Source organism: Alligator mississippiensis, chromosome 1 (genome assembly GCF_030867095.1).
Source record: "Alligator mississippiensis isolate rAllMis1 chromosome 1, rAllMis1, whole genome shotgun sequence".
Taxonomy (NCBI): domain Eukaryota; kingdom Metazoa; phylum Chordata; order Crocodylia; family Alligatoridae; genus Alligator; species Alligator mississippiensis.
The window spans coordinates 212669315-212692662 of record NC_081824.1 but is presented as its reverse complement, the minus strand read 5'-3'; the positions used below and the strand labels follow the sequence as shown (position 1 = coordinate 212692662).

Genomic DNA, 23348 nt, shown 5'->3' with positions numbered 1-23348 from the left:
CCACATCCTGGAAGCCTCCTCATCATCACATGATACTGCCTTCTTAAAAGGGCTCTCTTTGTAAGACTGCTGTAACCCTTTCCAGCTAGACTAAGCTCCTCTGTATAAATATCTGGAATAAATTAATAAACCACTGAAATGTCTGGAAGAAGTAACAAGCAAGGGAAAATTTAGGGGAAAAAAATAAGGACTAAACTTGGGACATTGTATAATACTGAAGTTGTGAGCAGAACAGATACTGTTTACATTTCAAGTTAGGAAAAATAATTTTGTATCATTATAGGAAAAAAATGGATTAAAATTATACATTATACAGAGTGGCAGTAAGCCTGGGATAGTTCTAACAATGTTCACTCTTGCTATCATTATACAGTGGTAGTTTTCTCCCTCTCTACCAATAAAAAACAACATGAACTAAAGTTTTTACTGTTTAAAATAATATATAAATAAAAAAAAATATATGAAGCTAAATGTATAGAGAAAAAAAGATATTATCTTGAAGACATGGCAATCAAAACACTAATATCAAGAAGATTTTTAATTTGGATCAGAAAATATAAAACATCTCAGAAAACGAATCGATTTATCCAAAATAAAAAAATCCAGCAAAAAATCCAGACCACTGACTCCAGAGGAATGTACAGGTTTCCTTCACTTTATGCTGTGCATGCATTCCTGGAAAATGGTACATAACTCAAATTTGCATAAAGGAAGCCCATTTTACAATGTAACAAAAAAGGGATACATTCCAAGATCTTGACTGTACTGACCCCCATACCTATTTTTACCACTTTTAGAAGACAATTGTACTCACCAACAGCAGACAGTACATACAAGCACAGGCTGTTGAACGTTTATTTAATGCGAAGAGAGGGTGGTGAAGGGTCTTCAGTGTCAGACTTCACATCATTGGTAGGAGGTACGGGCAGGACATCCATAGAAGAATCAACAGGCATGGGGCTCTCAACACCCTCCAACAACAGTGGGGTGGGGCTGGGGGTAGCTGAGTGAGGCTTCAAGACTACATTTTGGTGTGCATCACTCCCACAGTGCACCACACAAAGTAGCTGACTGCAGGCTTCAACCACACCGATTGCATAAGAATGAATGTACCTTGCATATAATGAATTTTTGGTCTAAAAAGGGTCATTGCATAAGAGCGAATTCGCACATACAGAACCTGCATAAAGCGAGGGAAACCTGTATATTATGAAACAGGTTCAGAACCCAAACCAATTGGTCTACAACAGAGATGGAAAAAATACAGAAAAAATGAACAATGGAAAACGTTACAGAGTACATAAGACTCAATGTTAAAAAATGTATATCTGCTATTTAACATGTCCCCAAACTTTATAGGATATGCCATATACTTGACTTGATTTTGGAGAAAGTGGCATGGCTGAACTTTTTATGCACATATTTCAGGGAAAACAGTCCAAAGATTAAGCAATTCTGGGAACAAACTGCCCAAGAAAAAGAAAATCTCACAAAGAGAAGTAAACACTGGGTTTTTGCCAGTCATACGTAATGTATTTCAGGTTATAGCAATCAGAAATGCGCATGATGTATTGTAGCAGCCATTTGGAATCAATCCCAGAATAAAATGATAAGTGATTGGATGAATAAGCTATGGGACACTGTAGCAATGGAAAAGCTGACACATTCAAGAAAGAACAAAGCTGAAGACTGCTATGTTTGGCTATCATTTATAAACTTTACACAATGGACACAAATAATTGGGGCTGGAAAGTTTTCAGAACCTTAATTTTTAATGTATTCAACAGTAAAACCACACAGTAAAGATGCAATACCTGGCCTCCTTTCTCACTCACACTGGGGTAAATCAGAAATAAGGTCAATGAAGTTACTTATATCAGCATAACGTTGCTATAAATGAAAGCAGATGTGAGCCCTAACACAAACTGTTTGATACCTGGAACTTAATAAAAAGTAATGAGACAGGAGAACACACATCAGTCAATTTTGTATTTATTTTCAGAAAGAAAGAGGTCAGCAAATTCAGTGTGTTGTATAAGAACAGTAGCAAATACAATGACCCCATTTTGTGCAATACAGGCACTGCTTGAGGATGAATACTTCCCAACTGGCTTCACCCATTGTCTTGTTACTAGTGGATCCTGGAACATGGCAAGAATCTGGTCCTATCATACTAACTGATACAATCTCAACTCCTGTTTCACTGACTGAAACATACATATAGTAAAATTCATGCACTCAAGATAAATCCATATAGGTTTTTAGCCTGTATATCCCATACAGACTTATGGTCTCTCTTCCTATTATGTGCGTGGGGATAGAGTTCATTCAGAATGAATATGGCCCAGGCAACTTGTCCCATTATGTTTAGGCTTGAAGTTCCTCATTGTTTCCCCAAACACAGTTTTACTAACACACTATTGTCATTATGCAAATTTTGATTACAACAACCACTGAGAATCTGCACCAGATTTACCAGTCAAACAAGAAACACTTCTTAAACTCTTTGAGACAATTCAACACACTGACAACCACATTAACTGAGCAGCAACTGCTGCAAAACATCGTGTTCTCCGTTTATGAAAGTGTGTGCATATCCAGTGGAGGTGTGAAAACAAGTCACTGACATGATGGCTTTAAGTTTGGTATTTATTTAATCAGAAAGCAATTTTCACCCAGAATGTCATTATGTTTGCTCCTCAGACACACTGTTCCCTGTTAGGAGATGCTTTCAATAGTGCTCAAGGCCAGTTTTGAATGGGAGAGGTGCTTTGGAAAAATTTGACTAAGTATCCAAATAGTTTGGGCACCTACCTCCCACTGATTTCAAAAGGAAGTAATTGGGCTGCTAAATCACCCAAGTGCTTTAGAAAATTATAGAAAAATTTACACATTACTTGTGCATATTAAGGTTCAGTGTCAAATTCTGATAGTTAAAAAAACAAACATGAGAGAGCTACAAGTAAACTTCTGATGGAAAGAGGTGTAGTTACTGAAACCCATGGAAACATGCCCCTTTTTAGAATCCTCATTCCTCAAGGAAAACTTCCAAAGATTTCTTAAATGACCCCAGTGGTTTTTTTTCTAGGCTCAGTAACCTTGTAGTCAGCCTTTTCACACATTTATTAGTGTGAAATAACAGGTGCTTTGGGCTTGTTTCTCTGCTTTCTGTTTATAGCACATTTTCCAATCATCTGCACACATTAAAATAAGACAAGCGTGTGCAATATGCTGCAAGTTACTGAAGTTACTTGAATTGACCCCTTTCTTATTTTGAAACCTTGCGTTAAAATGTATTAGATCATTTTAATCAACCTTCACTAGGTGGGACTGGATTGGTAAGACAGTCAGCAACCCCAGCCATTTGATTATGTCCAAAATTCCCAGTGGAAGCTGGTTATTAAGGGGACACTGTGAGAAATGAGTTTGGTAGCCACACTCCAGTCCCTGCTGACAGGTGTCTACTACTCCAGCAGTGAAAAATTAGGAGAATGACTTAAACAAAATCATGATTTTTAAAACTGTTCTGAATAATTATTTGCCTTTTATGACCTCTGGATACACGTGGGTCACATTTTAAAACTTTCACCACAATCAAGAGAGCTAGAAGTTTACCAGGTGGGTTCTATATGTGCTTTTACACGCACCTGAACTTAACACGCATTAGCCTAATGCGCATTATGGTGATTTAGGCACGCATCTATACATGCACACACTAAGGCGCACAAACGCGTGTGTACAGACCAACTAAAATTAGTCCAAAGTCAATGGACATACAGTGAGTTGTACATTAGCGTGTCTAAGGGCTCGCTAATGCGACTTAGCTATTTGCGCATAAATTTGATACCTGCCTTATGCAAGTATCAAATTTAAGATCAAACAATCTCAAATCATTATTTTTAAGCGCATTAAGGGCACACACGTGTAGATGTGCACTCTTAATGCACCTTAAATTGGGCTAATGCACATTAAATGTGCACATGTAGACATGCCCACTGCAGGTAAAATTCCCACCTAACCATGTGATAAACATCAACTGCCACAAGACTTGCCTTGAAATTGATCACTGAAATTACTGGGCAATTACTTTTCTGTGGGTATCCAGTCTCTAATGCATTCTCCATGTTTTCCCTCAGTGCCGAGGTCCCTGCAAAATCAGCAGATTAGGTGTAGCCAGGCAATGGCGGCTAGGCAGCATCCTATGCTTTGTGTATCAGTAGCAGACTGTCACGGGAGTGTTTTGTTTGGGCCTGGATGGGATTACTCAAAATCAGTGGCGAGTGGCAAAAAGCAGTATTTGCTCAATCTCTGATGGGGATAGGCTTAAGAAATGGCAATAAAGGTCTGTGATAACAAGGAGAAAAATAGGAAGTAGAAGCCTGTAAGGTCCTTACATAGAGGGAAACCACTCACAAGGAGAGATGGGAGGTGCATACAGAGGCCTAACAAGTAAGTTTTATGCCCTGGGTGGCAGCAGCATTGGCTACCAATCTTGTTTCCTCTCTCTGTCTCTGCCTGAAGCTGGGGCCCTTCTTGCCCAACCCTAGTTATTCTGCTTGGTACAGGCCACAAGGGTCCCAGCATGGGTTTACTCTGGTGATGCATCACAATTTTGACTGGATAGGCAGGAAATTCCCTCCTTGCCTTAGTCTGCAAAGGGGGAATTTGTTTCCAAGTGCAATCAATCTGGCTTCTTTACAAGCAATAAACTCACATGAGGAGACAATGAAATGTTCTTTAATTATCACACATCAGTATTTTATGCTGTCATCACTATCTCAGTACAGACATGTAGTATAATTTTAGCTCTAGGGGCAGTTTACAAAGAGGCTCAATAAACTGAAAGAATCAATGCAACCTCTACCCTAATGGGTAGATGCGTTTAGCCATCAATAATAGAAAAAGCAAAGTGGTCACTACTGGGAATGCAGAATCTTGGCCTATCACTTCAGAATTGCTCCAGTCAACAGAAAGAATGGTGCTGGCTGCACAATTATTGCCCCTGATGAGAAACTGTCACACTTTCTGGGTCATCACGGACATAGAAGGCAAAGGAATACAGAATGAGTATACCTGTCTCTCAACCCCTTAACTCTTTGTATCTCATACTTGCTGTTTTAGATTATAAGACTTAGGGAAGCTGGAAGTATGCAATGGTGTATATTTTGCAGAACTTAGGCACTACAGTTGGGACCTCAAGGTGCTACTGAAATAGAAGTTTTAGATAACTGTTTGTTGATCAATGCACACAAACATTAGTTCCCCCTTCTCCCATGCACACATTTTAGGTCTTCGCACTCTATGACTTCACCCTGAGGCTTCATACAGACAGACACAGATTTCAATAGCATGGTGGGTCAGTTTGCCTGAGCTGAGGTTTATTTTTCTTGCATTTCGTTTTGCCACCTTAATCTTTTCAAACATCTTCCTTATTTTTTTCTTTGGTCACCACACTGATGTTCTTCAGTATAATAGCAAACACAACCTAGTAAAGATGGAAAATTCTCCTGGCCAAATCTTTGTGGGCAATGCAGTTTGTCCTCTATCTATGGAGAATGTATAATGCAATAGCCACAAAAAAAAAAAAGGGAGAGTCTTACATTTTTTGGTAAGGAAAAGCTGACACAGAAGACTATCAACATTCTCAGTAGCATGACTACTACTGAATAAAAGAAACATCCCGTTGGCAGCCCATGGAAAGGGAGGAAGTGGGTTGAGAAAAATTAAAATTTGTTTTAAATTGAGTGCACTAAAAACAAACCTCTGTTTAAGACATATCAGTTGGAAAAATTCTGTATCTGCATACAGCCTCAAGGCCACACCAGGCCATGCCAAACACAGCAGTTCCAAAATAAACGGCACTTATACACACATACAGGCTTAAATAAGGCAGTGTCAAAACTTCCTGCGACTCCTTTGGGTCCTAAATTTACAGACAAATAAAAAACATAAATGAAAGTTGTATCTGGACTGATCTACTTCTGTCTGACAACAGTCTTAGGTTAACAGATAAAAATAAAGGTTTCTATCCTGCACATCTTCATTGCATGATGGTTTCATTTCTTTATTCAGTGGAATTCACTGAAATGAAGACTGAGGGCCAAATCTATGCTTAATATGAATCCACAAGAGTTAGGATTGCTTGGCATTTTGTAAAATGAGATCCTTTGTGAGTAAATAAGAGTTAAACACCATGAGGCAGTGATAAACGTGTTAAATTGGGAAAAGGTCTGTTAACAAACTGAAGTTATTTCCTGTCTGGGGTTTCTATTTGCTCTAATAATTATAACCTAGTTGAGAAAGGAAAAACAGGGCCATATAATATATTCACCAAGGGGTTCTTCCTCATGCTCCGGAATGGCTGACACATTTGCTTCCGTTACATAATCTGGCAACTCTTTTCGACAGTGTTCTGAATGGTATAGTTAGATTCACGTATGGAAGTCAAAGTATAATGGGAGCTGGAGGATTAATCAGAATCCCTCTTTCCCACTTTTTCTTTACCTGGGGCAGTTTCCCCTCTTAATCTCACGTGGATCCACTTGCTTGAGGTTTTGTTAGTTTTTTGAAACAGTGCATAACAGACTGTATCCCCGACTTGGGCTGAGGGGTCAGTTTTCCATCTTGGGTACTAACCAGAATGGGGAAAAGTGATCCTAGACAGCTTTGACTTTGTAAGGAAAATCCTCGGCTGCCTTTAACCTGTCTCTGTCTTCTTCTACAGGCTGGTCAATTTATCTTTGGTATTAACTTTGGCCTACTAGTTGGCTCAATATTCATAAGAGCCGGAAGACACAACAAATCATTGAGAGACAGGAAGAGAAAAGCCAAACTCCTCTGATATACCAGACTTGATTATGCAAAGCCTTACTCAGCTGTCAAGCACTTAGGCAAATAGCCCATCAAAGGGAACAGTCCTATGAGAAAGTGTTCCACAGTGGCAGAAAGGAGACTGGGCTTTTAAAAAATGTTATGATTAAATGCAAGTGGAAGATTATGGCACCAATGTAATGAATAACAAATAGAAAAAGAAAAAAGTACTAAGGTCACTGATGTTCTGAGCTGCAACCTGTTTATTGTGATGGTCAAGTGGTCTGAGTCAGCGTGCTTATGCTCTCTTCGATCTCAGACAGTTTCTTCAACATTTGATTCACTCTGGCTTCATCAAATTCCAGACACAAAAAATCAGATTCCTACAAAAGAAAGGAAGAACAGTTAGATGAGACAGAAGACTGCTTCCTGTGAATTAAAAAGAAGTATGGACTGTTAGGGAGAGGCCATTACAATGCAGGGGACCAGGAGAGCTCTACATCAATGGTTCCCAATCTGTGGTATGGGTACCACCAGTGGTACACAGACACCCTGTCAGTGGTACATGTTAACAGATTTATTATAATTACTTTATGTGACACAAATTTGCTGGTGGTACTTAAGGTTGAACTGAAAAATTTGCTGATGGTATGTAAGGTAGTATTGTTTTAAATTGGTGGTGCACAATCTGTCAGAGTTTGGGAACCGCTGCTCTGCATCATTGAACAATGGTACTTACAAACAATTAAGGAGCAGCCCTGATGTACCCTGAAAGGCCTGTCTCTTGGGGAAAAAAAAGTGAGTTGCTCTAAGGTATGTTGAAAATGAGGATAAGGAGCAGTAAGAGGGTACCAGGGGCACAGAAAATGATGACTATGAAAAGTAAATGATTCTAACCAAGTGGAGTTAGGTAATAAAAATCAACGTAAAAAGACCTCTGAGGTCCCTGACACAGTGGTCTCATTCCTCAACAGAGTATGCAGTCAGAAAAGGCTGCTTGTGTAATCTAGGAAATAGCACTTAGTTATTGCAAGTGTACATGGCCATAGCTTAAATGCCATTCTAGGTGAATTAGTACCAATGGCAAAAAAACCACTGGGAAATAAGTAAAATACTGCTAATTTGAATAGAGCCACTATCAGTGACAGACTGGGGCCGTGTGAGACACTCAAGTGAGAAAGAAAAAGCTAAAAACAACACCATGGGAAAATTCCAGGTGTTCCAATTTTGAGAAGAAAACAAACCCTAATTTCAAATATAAGAATAGCATGCAAAACAAAAAGGAAGGTTTCTTTTTTGTAAAGAGATATTGGAATATTCAGCCTTCCAGGCAGTCTGACTCACTGAAGATCCACTGATCCTTTGTACAGAATGGATTCGCCAAACTATCTTGTAAGAATAAAGGACAGCTTCCTGTCTGAATTAAACTACATTTTTTTCCAACACATTTAATATATATCGGACATTACTGTGTCTTAATTCTATACACTTAACTTAGTATTTAATGGTTGAGACTTTTTCAAGTGGCATTTTTTTCTAGTGATTTAATGTTTGATTTTTTTACCTATACTTAGAAAAAATGATATTTAAATTAAACAGAATCTATAGTTTCCCATATGTGCAAAAGAAAAAAATATACCCTTTGCTTCCTGTCTTTTACTAGAAAAGACCCCTTATTTTTATTAAGAGAAAAACGGAAGAAAGAAAATAACATGAATAGCAAAGACAAGGCAAAATGCAGCAAAGTAAATAATAAAGGCACTGCAACTTATTTATTAAAAGCATAAACTCGTCCAGTGAAATGATATGGTCCAGGTTTCAGGAAGCCTGGGAAACAAGTGTGCCTGAAAAATCAGGCATTTAATGTTACCCTTAAATTGCATATGAAATTACCACAGGTATATGCACAAATCAGCAATATGAACTTAAATGTATAATTTATAAAAGCCATTTATAAAAGCCATCTATGGTACATATACATTTTCATTAGATGAACAATTGTGGGTACTATGTACTAACATTCATCTGAATATTTTAAAAAGGAATTCAATTAACTAAACATTCATTGTCAATATTATTTACTGCAAATCCTTTGGTCTCCATTTCTGCTATTTTTTTCTAGTTCTATTACTCACTTTACAATAACTTCTGTATTATACATATGATGGACCAATTTTCTATGCAAGGCATTTGGATATACACTCAAAAGTGTATAATTTGTGTGGAATCAGAAAAAATATATGCCTTAAACTTTGATTATTTTAGTTATAAGATGACATAACCGCTTTGTGTAGAATTGCTGGCTTGGTACAGTAGAACAGATAAGGGCAAATGTTTGTTCTTTGTAACTCTTCTGCAAATGCTTCGCTCACCGCGGCCTTGAAGGTAAAAAAAAAAAAAGTATGTACAAAGTAGATTTCCAGGTGCAAGAAGGAGGTTTGTGAACTAACCCTATCTCCCCCATAATTCCCATCCTGATAACAGCAAAGAAATAATGAAGTAATATTATAGCCGCTTTTCATGCTAATTTCACTATATGATCACGTGAGTTGTAAGCGACTGTTAAAAAGTATATAAGCCTCCTGATTTTGCTCTTGGGGGGGGACCCCTTCCAAGTGCTTGGGAAATCCATGTCACTTTGGAACTCCCCCTACAGCTGTAGTTTCTTTTGAATAAAAGCTTCTGCTGACCTGACCCAAAAGTACTCTGTGTGTGTTTCCACGACAATTCCTGGTGCCGTGACTCGGATCCAGAACACAGGCTGAGGAAGGAGGACCGCAGGCTACCCCCCCCGAACGCTGAGGCGCCAAACTTGAGAGGTAAGAGACCTAATTCAAAATCTCTATTGGGGTTTCGGAGGAGGACTGCCTGTAGGCTCCCAACTTGGCCGTGGTAACTGGATCTGAACCTTGTTAAAACAGGTCAGTCTGAACCTTACTGCCGGCTAAAATTTTCTGTCTGGTAAAGGATCCCATTTTGTGTCTGGTAACGTACGTTTTAGGGAGAAACTGTTTGAGGCACCTTCATCCAACAGCACATCGAGCTTGTAGTTAATTAACTAAGGCGGTGTGGGGTAGGAGGTCTGGCTGACTGAATAAATGTGCATGTGTGTGTGTATTTAGAAATATGAGCCACTGACCAGGACTGAGACTACGGTTGGGCTCAGCCGCCCCAATTCTGCCTGACAGGGCAGTTTTGAAAGCAAGGGGGCCCAACTGGAACCTCGTGACCCAGTGGACAGGGCTTATTGAATGAATGTGTGTGTGTGTATTTAGAAATATGAGCCACTGACCAGGACTGAGACTACGGTTGGGTTCAGCCGCCCCAATTCTGCCTGACAGGGCAGTTTTGAAAGCAAGGGGACCCAACTGGAACCTCGTGACCCAGTGGACAGGGCGTCTGAGTGATTTTGTCTTTTCCAAACCCCTCGTCCCAGTAGCTTCTGCCCAAAGCAGGAGTGAAAGGATCCCTCTAGTGTTTCCCTCCCCATTTCCATTTTATGAGCCGGTGTCGGGTCAGAAGCCTTTTGTCTGGGCAGTGAAAAACTGCGGGGCAAGGCACTGAGCGGCCCGGACATCCTAAATAAGCCTCTCCTACGTCTCCCTGTGTGACTGAAAATGGGAACAAGTCAGTCTAAACAGGTTCCTGTCCCCCCTAAGGGGACTCCGGCGTACTTTATGTACACACACTATTCTCCCGAGACTTGCAAGTACCTGGATAAGTGGAACTGGTATACTAGGGATGATCCTGTGAAACATTTTCCACAGGAAGGAACATTTGATCAGGATAAAATAGTGCACTTGAGAGGGGCGTTAGAGTCCCGTGGATCCAAAACACCACAAAACCAGTGGGACGCGTTCTTTTATTGGTATGATGAAATGTCCAAAAGGCGGACAGAATCTCAAACTAGGAGCCTAAAAGACTCTCAAGAAAAATTAAAACAGCAGTTAAAAGCTGTTCGGGAGAAACTGGCTGCTCCCCCAAATTACACGCTGGCCACCGCTCCAATGTATCCAGCATTGCCTGGGGCGCCCCCACCACCGGAGCCAGCAGAGGATATCCTTGACCTTTGTTCGAACCCTGCTCTCCTGGGACTCCCACATCAGCAACAACCGGTTCAACATCAGGCTGCAACCCAGGCTAGTGACCCATTAGCTGAAGCTCCTTCAGTAAATCCATCCACGGAGCTTAATAGTCCGGACTCATCCACCATATCTGCCACTCAATCATCACCAGTGTGGCAATTTACTCCTGGGTCACAACCCACCACAGGTGTATTCAGAAGAATGGGAATAGGCATGGAAAGATCTCCCATCAATCTGAGATCCCGAACTGCACATGTTTACCCCCTAAGACAAATGCCAGGCATTGGCACCGATGGACAAAATATAGTAACTGTGCATGCACCCTGGACTCCAGGTGATCGCTACAATTTAACTCAAAAGTTCCCAAAAATCAGGGAAGACCCAGAAAAATTTCAGGAAGAATTGCAGACTGTTATAAATTGTTATAATCCAACATGGGCTGACATTAATCAGCTCGTGTGATCCATTTTGCCCAAGGAGACTATGCTACGTCTGTACGCTGCCTGTACTTGGCCAGATCAAAACCCAGGGATTGGCCAAGACTTTATTGACAAGAGAAATGCTTTGGTTCAGGCAGTTCTCACAATTTGCCCAAAAAAGGCAGACTGGACCAAAATAAATACCTGTAAACAAAACAAAAATGAACACCCCAGTGACTATTTAGAACGCCTCAAACAGGCATTTGAACGATACTCAGGAATGGATAACCCAGTCGGAAATGCTAAACAAGCAATAGTGGCAGCATTCGTCCAGGGACTTAACCCTAAAATTGCTGAGAAAATTCAAACACTAATTATTGGCTGGGAAACTAAAGATTTGACTGAAGTCCTTGCTGCGGCTAACCATTTTCATAACAAATTGGAATGGTCTAAAGACAGTGCCGAGTTTAAGTTAATGGCCTTACAGATTTCTCAGTTGCAGGGTCCAGGTAGAGGAAGGGGACGAGGACGGGGAAGGGGAGGCCCGGGTAGATTCAGGGGAAGAGATAGATCCTTGAGCCCACAAAACCCAGGCTATGGGAACCAATGTCATTATTGCAAGCAAGAAGGACATTGGAAATCAGAATGCCCCAACCGCCCCGGCCAAGGACCCAGACCCCAGCCCCCACCTCCACTTCCTGTCAATTTTCCCAGTGTTGAATAGGACAGCCTGAGGGACAGTGACATCATTGCTCCTTTGCTTGCTACTGACCAATCTGGTCCGTTTGTTGAATGCCTTATTTCTGGTAAACCTGTCTCCTGTCTTGTCGACACCGGAGCGTCCCGCTCCACGCTAAAGGCTGCTGAGTTTCCTTTTCTACCTTATTCTCCTGAAACTGTAAATGCTGTCGGTATAGGCGGACAACCTATCCCACATCCCGTCTCTGAACCTGTCTCCATCTCTATTGGCCCTTTGTCTGAAAATCATGCCTTTCTTCTTAGCCCCTGTGCACCTGTCAACCTTCTTGGTAAGGATTTGCTGTGTAAACTGGGATGCGTGATTTATTGTAGCCCAGATGGTGTTTACCTTGAGGTACCGGAACATAGGGAAACCGAGCTTGTGGCTTTGCTAACCCAGGAGTACTCTGATTCTGACACTTCCTTCTTGCAAGAGGAACTGTTGGCACGAGTACCTCCACAGCTGTGGTCCACCCATGCGAATGAAGTGGGGCACATGCTGAGTGCTGAACCAGTGCGTATCATCCTGAACCCTGCCAAGCCACTTCCTCGTGTCCCACAGTACCCCATCTCAAAGGAAGCTGAGGAAGGGATCAAGCCTGTCGTTTCCTCACTCCTTGAGCAAGGGATTATTGTCCCAATACGCTCGCCTTGCAACACACCTATCCTACCTGTCAAAAAACCTGGTAAAGATACGTATCGCTTTGTGCAAGATCTTCGAGCTGTAAATGCCGCTGTGTTACCCGCTTTCCCCATGGTCCCTAACCCTGCCACTATTCTTTCCTGTATCCCTTCAGATGCTACATATTTCACAGTAGTGGATCTTTGTTCTGCTTTTTTCTCTATCCCCGTTCATAAGGATAGCCAGTATCTGTTTGCATTTACTTATCAGGGATTTCAATATACCTGGACAAGACTCCCTCAGGGATATACAGAGTCCCCAACCCTGTTTTCCCAGATCCTAAAAAAAGATTTGGATCCTATCACATTCAAAGGGGGGTCCACCCTTGTTCAGTACGTTGATGATCTATTGTTAGCCTCACCCACTTTAGAGGCCTGTGAGCAAGATACTTTGACACTCCTCACAGCTTTAGCTCAGAAAGGCCACAAGGCCTCAAAATCTAAATTGCAGCTCTGCAAGTCTAAGGTACATTATTTAGGGCATGATATCTCAGCAGGAGAACGACACCTTTCCCCTAGTAGAGTTGAAGCTATCCTCAACATTCCCAAACCTATGACTAGAAAACAGATGAGGGGATTCTTAGGTGCAACGGGTTATTGTAGACAGTGGATCCTGGGTTATGCTGCTTTCGCAAAACCCTTGCAAGCATTCACTCATGATACCACCCCGGAACCCCTCCCTTGGACTCCTGAAGCCGAACAAGCATTTGTGGTCCTTAAGCAAGCCCTCACTCTTGCTCCTGCTCTTGGACTTCCTAATTATAAGAAACCCTTTACCTTGTTTTGTCATGAACGGGAAGGAATCGCTTTAGGAGTACTCACTCAGCTGCATGGTGAAAAGCATCGCCCAATTGCATATTACAGCTCTGCCCTTGATCCCGTAGCTGCGGGACTTCCTCCTTGCCTCCGTTCAGTTGCAGCTGCTGCCTTGTTGGTTGAAAAGGCAGATTCTCTAGTTTTGGGACACTCTTTAACCGTTGCAGTTCCACATGCTGTGATGGCCCTTCTGCTCAAGGGCAAAACTCAGCACATTTCCAATTCCCGTCTTACTAAATATGAGAAACTTCTACTGTCAGCTGCAAATGTAACCTTAAATCGCTGTTCAATTCTGAATCCTGCGTCACTTCTGCCTATTGCCTCTGATGGTGAGCCTCATGATTGCCTGTCTATCACAACTCAATTGTTAACCCCTCGAACTGACCTCAAGGACATTCCTATCCCGAACTCTGACCTTGTTTTGTTTGTTGATGGTTCCTGTCTTAGAAATGATGCAGGCAAATTAGTTGCGGGATATGCAGTATGCACTCAGTATGCTGTTTTGGAAGCCTATTCTTTACCCCAAGCTCGTTCTGCTCAAGTTGCTGAACTCATTGCTTTAACACGTGCTTGCATTCTTGCAAAAAATCAAACCACAACCATTTATACTGACTCTAAGTATGCTTTTGGTGTTGTTCATGATTTTGGACAAATTTGGAAACAAAGAGGGTTCCTCACTTCATCAGGGACCCAAATCAGTCATGGTTGTTATGTAAAAGCGCTCTTAGAAGCTGTTCAATTGCCTCTTGCTATTGCTATTGTTAAATGTAAAGCTCATGAGAAACCCTTTGATGATGTCACACGAGGAAATGATCTGGCAGACCGTTCTGCCAGAAATGCGGCCCTTTCTGGCCCACAGGCTCCTAACTCTGTTTTTGTGTGTTTTTCAGCAGACCAGTCTCCTTTGGCTAGCCTTTCAAGTCTGGCCCTTCTTCAAAATCAGGCCCCAAAAAAGGAAATAAATGACTGGCTGCGTGCAGGATGTTCACTGCACCCCGACTCTCTCTGGCGCTCCCCGGACGGCCGCCTGGTGGCGCCTAGAGAGCTTTTGCCACATCTTGCTCGTTTAACCCACTCTGTGGCCCATACGAGCAAAGGAGGAATGATTGCTACAGTACAAAGAAATTGGTTTGCCCCAAATTTTCCTTCCATGGCACAACAGTACTGTAGCTCCTGTCCCATCTGCTTAGCTCACAACATTGGGCAACGGGTAAAAACGACACCCGCAGCCCATCCCCCTCCATGGGGACCGTTTGTAAATCTGCAAATTGATTTTGTGCAGCTACCTAAGTGCTGTTCTTATGAATACATTCTTGTTATTATTGATGTGTTCTCTGGATGGGTGGAAGCCTACCCATGCGTACGTGCTGATTCCATCACTGTAGCAAAGAAATTGCTCAAAGAATTCATCCCTAGATTTGGATTGCCCCTCACAATAGATAGTGACCGTGGCACCCATTTCACAGGACAGATAGTAAAAAACATCTGCCAAGCACTCAACATACAGCAACACCTACACTGTAGTTATCATCCACAGTCAAGTGGTGCTGTAGAACGTAAAAACTCTGATTTAAAAACGCGCATTTCGAAGATTTGTGCTGAAACAGGCCTCAAATGGCCTGATGCACTGCCCATTGCTCTTATGCACATTAGAAACACTGTTAACAGAAAACATGGCCTAACCCCTTATGAAATACTCATGGCACGACCCATGAGGATGCCAGCTACACCACCTGTTGCCCCTCACCAAACAGACCTACAATTAACTGATGAAACTGTACTAAATTATTGCAAGGCATTAATGAAGTATGCCAGGTCTGTTCATTCACAGGTCCAAGAAGCCTTACCTCAACCACCGGATGTTCCCTGTCACAACCTCGAACCAGGGGATTGGATCTACGTAAAGGTCTATCAACGGAAAAACGCACTTCAACCCAGATGGAAAGGACCTTTCCAGGTACTTCTAACCACTAATTCTGCTGTTCGTTGCCAAGGTCACCAAACGTGGACTCACGCCTCGCACTGCAAGAAGGTATCACCTCCATTGGACCCCGAAGCAGCTGTATTCCAACCAAGGTTGGGATCTTTCCCTGAGGCCAAGGACAAAGACCCTCAGGACCTCACTCAGGCAAGTGAGGAGCATCAGGGTGCAAGTGCTAGTAACCTCTCCCCTGCACCCAACACCTCAGCCCAGCCGGATTCATCAGTTGAAGAACGAAGATATCATCTTCAGCCTCGAAGAAAGTGAATGCTCCCATTCGGAAGATCACCACCTCGATCAAGACCAAGAGCCGACATTATCAGTCCTTTAGGTAACTTGAGCCCAGAGGACGAAGAAAGACTTTGGCTGCCATCCTGGGTTTGGCTGGTAGTGTTCTTTTTCTTACTGGTGCTGGTTATGTTTGTTGTTAAGATTCTTTGTCCCTCCTGTATCTAAAAATGGCACCGATATCCTTATATATCACACTTGGGTATCTCAGTATCACCCAAGGGGGGTGGGAGAAAAATTTGTATTTGCAGATCTCCCATGCGGTGGCTCAAGCTGGAAATAAAAGTGACTGCTGGATATGCTCTCACAGCCCAGCACACCTACACCAAGGAATCCCAATGATCGGAGTACCAATATCCCTCCAGCAATGGGGAACAATAAACGGCGGCTTCGTTAGACACTACTCGTTAGCTGCCCATCGGTCCGCTCCTAAAGAATGGAGGGCCGCCCCTGCTAACTGGATAATCTCCCCAAGAGTAGAGGCGCCTTTCTGTTACAGATCCAACAACACCAGAGCTTATAATAAAGCCACACCTGTAGGACACTACCCTCATTGCCTAACTACTCTAGATTATAGCCCTAGTAGCACCAGTGGAATCCTGTTGGGTAACGTACCCTCTCTCAATTGTACAGGATTCATGGTCTACAACTTTTCTAAGGAACCTCATGTTGCTCTCATTGCAAACAGATCAGAATTTTACATTCACTCCAATTTTACTTCTTGTAATATATCTCGGTCCAGCAGGATAGCAGCTGAACGTGGACCGTCCTATACGATGCATATCAATCGAAAGTGCCGGATAGGGCACAACAACTGTCGAGATTTGAGTACCCTTTCTGCCCCAGGCCTTTACTGGCTCTGCGGAAACAGGGCTCATAAAATCTTGCCCTGGAATTGGGTGGGGGCATGCACTCTTGGACGTGTTATCCCTGGTTTCGAAATGCATAGTGCAATATGTCTGGAACAAGTAAAAAATTTCAACCATCACATGAAAAGGGCGGTTAACCCCTTAGCTACCAGAAACACAGGGTTCCATCGATTTGTGAGAACCTTCATACCGTGGCTTGGAGTAAGAGAATTGGAACTAGCCATAATTAACATTTCAGCCACAATGGAAGCTATGGGAAATGCCACTGCGGATGCAATTCAGGCTCTGCAAAAAGAGATCTCCCAGATCTCACAAGTAACTATACAACACCACATAGCCCTAGATTACCTATTGGTATCCCAGGGAGGAGTATGTGCCTTAGTAAACTCCACCTGTTGTGTCTATGTCAATCAGGACATGCGAATCGAAACTGACATTCGCAAAATCCGAAATCAGTTAAGGGTCCTACATCAAGTGGCCTCAGAAAATACTGACTGGGGTCTAGAAGAAATGTGGTCTTGGCTAACCTCCTGGCTCCCAGATTTCGGGGCCCTTGGCAAGAAAATCCTGTATGGAATATTGTTTGTCTTGATAGTTCTGATAATGTTCTATGTCTTAATGCAACTGATCCTCTGCTGCGTGAAAGCCAGCAGGGGAAGCTTTAGCAAGGCAAGAAAACCCACAGCAGAGTCTAGCATAATGGTGTTACAAAAGTGTGAGCAGATTGAAAGAAAACATGAAAGGCTGCATGATGAAATAGAGGGGCTCATGAGAATGGAAATTTAAGGCTAAAGTAAGACTAAATAGTCTCAAAGGGGGGGGCTGTGGAATCAGAAAAAATATATGCCTTAAACTTTGATTATTTTAGTTATAAGATGACATAACCGCTTTGTGTAGAATTGCTGGCTCGGTACAGTAGAACAGATAAGGGCAAGTGTTTGTTCTTTGTAACTCTTCTGCAAATGCTTCGCTCACCGCGGCCTTGAAGGTAAAAAAAAAAAAAAGTATGTACGAAGTAGATTTCCAGGTGCAAGAAGGAGGTTTGTGAACTAACCCCATCTCCCCCATAATTCCCATCCTGATAACAGCAAAGAAATAATGAAGTAATATTATAGCCACTTTTCATGCTAATTTCACTATATGATCACGTTAGTTGTAAGCGACTGTTAAAAAGTATATAAGCCTCCTGATTTTGCTCTTGGGGGGGGACCCCTTCCAAGTGCTTGGGAAATCCATGTCACTTTGGAACTCCCCCTACAGCTGTAGTTTCTTTTGAATAAAAGCTTCTGCTGACCTGACCCAAAAGTACTCTGTGTGTGTTTCCACGACATTTGTTCATTTAAATCACAACTGAAACTCATTTTGCATCATCTCCTAATTACAGTTTAATCCAATAATTCCTGAACATTTCATAATAAGATTATATTTTCAAAGTTTTTCTGATCATTTCCTATGCCTTTTCTTTAAAGCAGAACATTTTATTAATTTTGATTCCAAGCAGTATGGTGAAGCATAGCCCTGTAACTAAATTCACGTTGGATAAAGATATGCAGAATGAATGCAGATGCCTCAACCCCACAGCTATGTCCAGAGTTCTCCATTGAAATTCTAAGTCTTATGAGTGATTTATCAAATCACTCAAGTGTGAGGGTTTCATAAGGATTTTTAATATAATTTGATCAATTTGACAGCTAAGGAATGTGAAACATCAAGGAACTGTATTAATATGGGTGTGAAGTCTAGGATTAGGAGTTGAAGAGAAAGCCTCCCACTATTTGTGTCTATACTTTAAAATGCCTGTTAATGCTATATCTTACAGAAAAGGCTTTGGCATGTTGAAGCCCACACATAAAATATATAAACACCCTTGTGAAGCCAAGTTAAATTTGAGCAGTCTGTGGTATTAAAATATTTGGTATGGAATTTAGCAGCTTATCTGCATTTGGCACTCTGCTTTGTTGTAGCTTCCTGTCCGATTAGTGCGCAATGGAAAAAATCTAGGTCAAACGCTTGAAAAGGCATTTAGAAATTTATAAAATTTTCTCATGCCAAGGATGAAGGAGTTAATGAATGACAACTTAAATTCAGGAATATCTTCCCATGCATGCCTTGATTGGAAAACAATTGTGGGAAGGCAGATTTTCAAATGAACAGTTATTCTATAACCTGAGGCTTTACAGTGTCACTGTACTGTAACCTAACCTCGCATGCTCCCGATGGAGTGAGCTATTCCACATCTGAATGAGGATGGTTGGTAAACGTTAACTCCAATCCTCAGATTTGGGTGCAATCTCAGTGAACTGGAACACAGGATTTCAATGTACAGTAATACACTTCTAGGTCCGAGACCAGGGCAGGTTTGAAACTTTTCTTCTCAGAAACCTATCGGGGAAATATTTTTCAGCTTTTCTCTACAAAAGTCCCACTATATCAGAAGATGATGGATATAGCATTCCTTATATTCATATAACTGAGCTCTTTTAATATGCTAATGTTTCACAGGCTCATTTTTTAGGAACCAAACAAATAAAATTCAATAACAAAGCTATAGGGAGGTTTTACCTTGACCTTTCAGAGAGTATGACCACACCATACTTCAGTCTTGGCCTGATTGAAGTCAACAGCAAAACTCAGTGATTTGTGTGGGGTCAACTGGAAATCATGTCACTGGACACCAGAAAGTATGGCTAGTATGTCTATGCCTCCTGGGAGGGAGTTGAAGGGAGAGAGATTGTATAATGAATGGTCCCAGATTTTTATCCATGACAGTGCAGGAAATGTGAGAAGCAAGGATATTTGGGGATGGGGAGGGTAGAAATGATATCTTTTATCTGACCAACTGCATGGTTGGAAGAGATGTTAGACAAGCTTTCAGGCACCATGCTTCCTACTGCATTTCCATCACCTTTCAGCTAACCCCAAGAATATTTCTTTGCTCTTTTATAGCCCTACAGGATTCCTTTAGGCAGGCTGCTTTTATTTACATATGGAGTTTTTCACAGGCGGTTGGTCTATTCATTACTTAGCTCAAGCTGCAGCTGCTTCAAAAAAAAAAATAAATAAAGCAGTTTGTGCTCAAAGGCTTACTTAATTTTTTTCCCAACCAGCAGTGGATCCAATAAAAGACTTACCCTTCTCCAAAATATCCTCTGCCCCTAAATTTTTAGGCATTAGTTTTACTGTAACCTGCTGGAGTCATACAGCATGAATGGCATCATCTAGTCACAACAGTAATGTGTTAGAAGTGACATGCAGAGAGGACAAAGAACACGTGGACTCTTTTGGCTTCATGACAGTGTATGATGGTGGTGGACCACAAGGTTTGGTTCGCTTTGCTTGTATTCAGATATTCGCTACCCTGTTTTGATGGAGGACTGCCAAAGGACAGCAACAGAGACTGAGGTCTCATCTGTGCAAGAAAGTTGGATCTGGTATATTTAATTACATACAATTCTAAACTGGTCCTGTCCTTGTCTACGTAGGATTTTTTTTACTGTAGGATGTGAATTTAAATCGAAGCAGTTGTACAGATATAAACTCCCCTGAGATAGACACTTACACAGAAATACCTTGCTTACTTAAAGACTCTATCTATGGGCACATTTATATGTACTCCAGAGGTGTGGGGGGCAGTGTTTTCATTAGAGTGGATCCCAGAGTCACTCTAATTAAAGTGCCACAGAGTCTCATGTATCTGTGTCCCAGTGCTTCAAAATGGTGACAGGGGTGCTTAACTAAAGCTCATTTGATAAGCTTTAGTTCAAGTACCCCTGCTGCCATTTTGAAATGCAGGGATGCTGATACACGAGACATGAGAGTACGGTAATTATCACATTCCAGCAGACTTGATTAATTGAGGCTGCTCCGACATGTGTCGGAGCAGCCTCCAAGCTCACGTACAGGCACACTTTGGAAGCAGGTTTAAACAAAATCAAAAAAGCCACTGTTATACCAGAATACGAACTTTCACTTAGTCTGTGAACCGAACTTGCAAAGCTGCTAAAATCTTCCCATAGAGAAAAGGCATTACTTATATCAGGGCTGTCCAACTTCTGAGTGCCTGGGGGCCCCAGGACCCTGAAATATGCACCGTGCAGGCCCCCCAGCCCCAGGCCGCATATTTTGCCATGAGCTTCCCCTTCCCTCACCCATTCCACAGACTCCCAACACACCGCATGAACCGCCCTGGGGCTCCCATCATGAAGATTTGCTGTGCTGTGAAAGGGTCCTGCATGTGCAGATGTGCCACATGCTGCCAACCCCCATCCCATCACACACCACCCACCCCCCTTCCACACAGTAGACAGCTCCTGCTGTACCATGCTAATGCAGATGCCATGCAGGGGCCCCAGATCCCTCCAGCCACAGGATCCCTCAGCCACCCAGGGGTGGAGACAGGTAGCAGAAGCTGGAAAAAAAGGGAGCCCAGGGACTCTAGCTGCAGCAGCAAAAAGCAAAGGAGGAATCAGTGCTTGGGACCAGGAGCCCAGAGGCAGCAGTTTAGTCCCTTGGGGAGCATCCGGACATGCAGGCACATGTACTTTGACGCACCACAAACCTCATGTGTTACACATTAAACCATGTCTGGCACTTCCAATGTGCCGCATAGGGGCAAAATTTGGTACTGGGATTTCCTGGTGGCAGAAAAAACCAAAAACCCTAGAAAAAAAGCAGCAAAAATAGTATGCACTGGGACAAACATGGAAACAGGGGAGCCCGGGGCTGCCTGCTCCCCCATCTTGAGGCACACTATGCCCCCACAAGCCACTCTGTTGGGTTGCGGTGTGCCTCAGTGCGGGGGCTCCACAGCACACGGAGACAGGGGAACAGGCAGCCTGGGACTGCCTGCTCCCGTCTTCATGTACCACTCCCTGGCTGGCTAGGACGCAGGGCACCTCCATGCGGGGGCTGCCTGCTGGCTGGCTCTGTGCTGAGGTATGCTATGCCCCAGCCAGCGCCACCCACAGCAGCACATGGAGCCTAGCTGGGAGGAGCTGGGCATGGCCCACAACAAAGGGCATGTGCAGGGGCATGTGCTGCAACACAAAATAGCAACACAAATTTGTGCCGCTGTAAGTGTACACCCCCGCTTGTCTGGACACGGCCTTGGGGGCCACGTGGCTTGCAAGAAACCACTGTACAGCCCTGATATAGTTATCAATACAACACTCTTGTTCAGACAAAGCCTGAAAGCCAAGCAGTCGAAAAGGCTTTAAAACAGACTGTCTGGAATACTGTTTTGTTTCACATGGCACCTGTTTAACTCAAATGCCTGGCAACTGCTCAAAGGGGAAAAAAAAGATTGCTTAAAATCTTTGTGAAACATTCAGTCCCTCATCCATTCTCTGGAGAGTTAAAATAACTTGAGTTTAATTATTTAATCCTCTAAAAGATCTCCAGTCAAAACTGGTAAATCAAACCTGTTATCCGAGGTATTTCACTAGTAAGAAAAGTGCAGAATATGCTTTTTCTTTAAGTACAAAACAACTCCTTCCCCCCCACCTTCTCAGAACTTCTTTATTTATTGAAAACAAAAGCAAGAAATCCATTTGAAATAAAAAGTCCACAGACTGCTTTTAAGACTCTCAGGCTCTTAACGTATCACTTAGTCTGAAATTCATACGATATATCCAATATACCATCCCACTCCCCTTGTTGGGATCCAGCCTGTGCGCAAAATAGGGTTGAAAACATCTTAAGAAGCTCTGGAGCATAATGTTAAACCTCCTTATGATTTCTGTGAGAGAAAACTGGATCTCAGTTTTAGATGTGGTCTTCAGAGCAAATAAACTGGTCTGATAAAAGTATGGGAGTCTGCCCACCTCTCTGTCCAGAGGTTAATTCTCTTGTTCTCTCCCCTGTTTCTGCTCCAGGGGTTCTTTGTGCTCATTTCCCAGTTCATGACACAAGAACTAAAACTGCTAAATTATAATAAAATAAGAAGTGTTAACACAGTTTTTCCCCCCCTCTCAGGGCTCATGTAGCATATGGATGGTAGGTAGAGTAGAGGACCTGTCCCACTGCTCACTAGAAGCAGGTTTCGAAATACCTAATCAGATTAGATAAACCTTTATCAGTTCAGATAGACCTAATGCAGTGGTAGCACTGGTGTGACAGCCTGAAGATAAATACATCTATGTGCTGGTTCTCAACCGGCTGTCTGTCTAGGCAGTCGCGGTTACTGCCAGGTAGAACTGCCCCACATGCTTCTATTTCCAGGAAGCATGTCCAGAGTGTCACAACCCAAAGTTGTGATTTTTGTTTTGTGTGTGCTTTGGCACCACTGAATTATTTCCCACCAAATTGCAGCTTCTTTGCATGGTGGAGTTTTCCGCTGCAAAGGAGAACCCCGGGTGCAAAAGAAGTTCCTGCCGTTTTGTAGCTTTCTTTGCAGGGTGCATTTCTTTGTTGCAGCACAGAGATGCACGTTGCAAGGAGTTCCCGCCATTCGTATTCAAATTTGTGCCCCACCATTGGCTAGTTCCAAATTATTCACACGTGGCGGCTAGTGATTGGCTTGCTAGCCGTATTAAAAACTTGTGTGGTTTCCGCCCAAGTTGGAGGACTCCACGAACACCAGGAGGAGGAGACTTCACGCTGTGTGAAGATCTCTAAGCGCTGCAGATCCTCACGGACCCAACGCATTTCAAGCAGGCAACAG

At 42.6% G+C, this 23348-nt stretch overlaps 2 protein-coding genes across 4 annotated transcripts in view; one reads left to right on the top strand and one right to left on the bottom strand.

The window, feature by feature from the left end:
• Positions 1-1976: 1976 nt before the first annotated feature.
• COMMD1 (copper metabolism domain containing 1) overlaps positions 1977-23348 on the bottom strand; it is a 179892-nt gene continuing 158520 nt past the window's right edge. The window contains exon 3 of the mRNA XM_014595054.3: positions 1977-7193. Coding sequence (XP_014450540.1) covers positions 7086-7193 — 108 coding nt within the window. The 3' untranslated portion in view covers positions 1977-7085. The remainder of the gene's footprint in view (positions 7194-23348) is intronic.
• Positions 9015-18129, top strand: LOC132246505 (syncytin-A-like). 3 transcript variants are annotated; one of them, XM_059719649.1, is made up of 2 exons: positions 9015-9629; positions 15544-18129. In XM_059719649.1, the coding sequence occupies exon 2, from the start codon at positions 15989-15991 to the stop codon at positions 17471-17473; it is 1485 nt and encodes a 494-aa protein (XP_059575632.1). In that variant the 5' UTR covers positions 9015-9629; positions 15544-15988; the 3' UTR covers positions 17474-18129. The 3 variants fall into 3 exon arrangements, with proteins under 3 accessions (XP_059575632.1, XP_059575625.1, XP_059575630.1); XM_059719642.1 differs by having other exon boundaries at positions 15381-18129; XM_059719647.1 differs by having other exon boundaries at positions 15365-18129.